The 3496-nt window shown below is 26.0% G+C and overlaps 2 protein-coding genes across 2 annotated transcripts in view; both read right to left on the bottom strand.

Moving 5' to 3' along the window:
• LOTGIDRAFT_170509 (hypothetical protein) overlaps window positions 1–1260 on the bottom strand; it is a gene marked incomplete at both ends in the record, with an annotated part of 4647 nt that extends 3387 nt beyond the window's left edge. Inside the window, 2 exons of the mRNA XM_009046322.1 lie at window positions 301–465; window positions 1131–1260. Coding sequence (XP_009044570.1) covers window positions 301–465; window positions 1131–1260 — 295 coding nt within the window. The remainder of the gene's footprint in view (window positions 1–300; window positions 466–1130) is intronic.
• A 1193-nt stretch (window positions 1261–2453) lies between these two features.
• On the bottom strand, window positions 2454–3101 carry LOTGIDRAFT_170508 (hypothetical protein; the record flags this gene model as incomplete). The annotated part of the gene is made up of 1 exon (XM_009046321.1): window positions 2454–3101. One exon carries the CDS (start codon window positions 3099–3101, stop codon window positions 2454–2456), a length of 648 nt encoding a protein of 215 aa, XP_009044569.1.
• Between the last annotated feature and the right edge of the window lie 395 nt (window positions 3102–3496).

Here is a 3496-nt window from a genome sequence, read left to right as displayed (position 1 = left end):
TTCAAAGAGATTGCATTTGCTTGAAGTGGCTGGTCCAGCAAAGCTACACCGGGTATCGTTAAGACAAGCTTCAGTACAATTGGTTGATAGAGCCTGACCATAATTAACAATTGTTATAAACTTTGCTGGGTATACCTCTGAAATATAAATCGTATTAGAGACAATTCTGGAAAGATCTCAGTTAATCAAAACAACAATCATAATGAGGCCATATTGTCTTCTTAACAAGAAAGATCACTTTGTTAGAAATATAAATCTTCGTCCAACTATACACAATAGACAATATTAAACCTAAATTACCTGCTGGACAAGCTTGCTCTTCTATCCATTTACCATCTTCACCACATCTCTGAGCTCCCATCAGACCATTTATGCCATTAAAACATTCAAAAGTTAAAACTTCATCAATATTTCTGGATTCTGTTACATTATCAGAGTTCTTGATATTCACACCTTGTGGACACTCTAAAATGAAAAAAATAAATCTATTTGGCAATATTCCGAGGGTAGAGGTGGGTGAAATCAAAATGTGATGTGATAAAAATAGATTTATTAGACAATGACAGGAAATATAGTAGCTCAAATGGGAATTAGTCCTAATAAGAATGAGCCCAAAACAGACTGATACAAGGTTATAAACGTAAATTGTCAATAATTGGTATTGTTATAATTACAACGAAGTTTTTATTGAGTTCATAATTCGAGGCTTTTCCCAATTTTTCCAGATTTAAGAATTTTGTTCACTAATGGTAGGCTGTTTTTAATCTCATCAAATTATTGCTGTAACAATTCCCTCGGGAAAATCTAATGTCATAATGAATTTGGTGTCGCTAGTAAAGAACAAATAGACGTTATGCCAAACAAAGCCGATATTGTGGTCCATGATGAATAACAGCGTATATAGAACTCTTCACCCAAATTCTTTCTAAATGGAAAAGTTAGAAGTTTCGATAGTTCCAAAAGTCGTGGGATAAGGTATATTGAACTTCACTATAATATGTATCATGACATGTATTGCAATAGTGCATATTAACTTCACTGAGCGATTTGGTTTGTCAACTCAGCATCCCTTTAGGTGAGTGCACCAAGCTAATATTGTTTATTTGTAATTCAAGTATTAATTATCTTACCTGTGGGTTCACATATTGGTTTTTGATATCTCCATTCTTCATCAATACATTCCAGCCCTTGTACCATCTTAAAGCCTTCACTACATGTAATGACTACATTTCCACAGTCGTTATCAACATTTGCCGGCATCTATTAGTATCAATATTGTTACTGAGACCAAAAGAACGGAACATAATAGATTATTCATGGTTCCAACGTTAGCAATAACAAGACTCTTTGATGTTATATATACAGTAGAGACTTGTTGATATTATTTATATAGAGACTTGTTGATGCTGATGTCGAATGCTTAATGTGATCGCGTATTTATAGTAAAAGCAAAGTCTCCCACTGAACAGATGTTTCTATAAAAACTGTAAATTGATATTTATCACCAGCAGATCATTAATAGATATCATACACAAATTTCTCTGTGTTATTTAAAGGGACAGTAGTCCATTTTGGGGTTGATGTTTTGAATATATGTAATAATTACAATAATATAAGTATAATAATTATAATAATATAAGTATAATAATTACAATAATATAAGTATAATAATTACAATAATATAAGTATAATAATTACAATACTATAAGTATAATAATTATAATAATATAAGTATAATAATTATAATATTATAAGTATAATAATTACAATAATATAAGTATAATAATTATAATAATATAAGTATAATAATTACAATAATATAAGTATAATAATTACAATAATATAAGTATAATAATTATGATAATATAAGTATAATAATCATAATATTATAAGTATAATAATTACAATAATATAAGTATAATAATAACAATAATATAAGTATAATAATTACAATAATATAAGTATAATAATTACAATGATATAAGTATAATAATAACAATACTATAAGTATAATAATTATAATAATATAAGTATAATAATTATAATAATATAAGTATAATAATTATAATATTATAAGTATAATAATTATAATAATATAAGTATAATAATTATAATATTATAAGTATAATAATTACAATAATATAAGTATAATAATTACAATACTATAAGTAAAATAATTATAATAATATAAGTATAATAATTATAATAATATAAGTATAATAATTACAATAATATAAGTATAATAATTATAATAATTTAAATATAATAATTATAATAATATAAGTATAATAATTATAATAATATAAGTAAAATAATTACAATAATATAACTATAATAATTATAATAATATAAGTATAATAATTATAATAATATAAGTATAATAATTATAATAATATAAGTATAACAATTATAATAATATAAGTATAATAATTATAATAATATAAGTATAATAATTATAATAATATAAGTATAATCATTATAATAATATAAGTATAACAATTATAATAATTTAAGTATAATAAAAACATTTTTTTGGGATACTCAAACCACACTGTTAAAATAGCTGTTCTAGGTCTAAATTTTTGTTTATTGAAGAGTTTTACAAATTCTTTTTCTTCTTCTGGTAGAAACGGTCTTCCACTTTCTGCTCTCGGATATTCACTGTCTAAATCCGACATTGCTGAAGCGTATAAACCGTTAGCATCAAATGCCATTAGTTTAGTACAGTTTATTTTTTTAAGTCTCGAATGAACCTCCGTTTTGTCTTTTGTGCTTGCGCTGTATTCTTTAAATAAATCAATTATGTTATTACTTTCAAGTTCTGTATATTCCTTTAATACGTTACAAATTTTGTCCATTTTGTTCGTTTCAAATGATTTTCTATTTGCCGAAACTCTTCTTCCTTTAATAGATCGTCTGATAAAATTTCTTATAAAAGGATTAGTGTGCGAATAAACTTTTTCTATATTTTCTTTTTCGGTATGTTTCGCAACCATTCTAGTAGTTTCATACCATTCTTCTTCAACCATTTCTTTATCGTAATGATATAAATAATACCAACCCTTTAAAGATAAAGATGGAGCCGTTAGATTATTGGACATATTTTGGTTTACAACTTCTTTCATGACTTGGTTATATTTTATCAAACAAGCTCCAAGACATAGGGTATCCCTTTTTGCAAATAGTTCCCATTCGTGTCTCAATTCCTCCCAGATGTCTTGCGCGTATTTAGCGATATCTACGTCGGCAATCTTTCTCAAATTCGCGGGAAGATTGGACGAATTTCCCCATGCAGCCAAACTAGATGTTTCATGTTGATAGGAACATGTGAAATTAATATGTTGTAAATAATTATTATTACTTGTTATTTCTTTCTGTCTTTTCCATTTTTTCTGTAAATCTTCATCTGTGTATGGATTAGATAAAGGAAAAGATAGAATTCCTCTGGGTGTTTTTAAAGGACAATGCGTTAGTTTTTTTGTATTTTTAAGCACGA

The sequence above is a fragment of the Lottia gigantea genome (assembly GCF_000327385.1).
Source record: "Lottia gigantea unplaced genomic scaffold LOTGIsca_100, whole genome shotgun sequence".
Classification (NCBI taxonomy): Eukaryota; Metazoa; Mollusca; class Gastropoda; family Lottiidae; genus Lottia; species Lottia gigantea.
The sequence above is the reverse complement of the archived record's forward strand: the minus strand, read 5'-3'. Positions and strand labels throughout refer to the sequence as shown.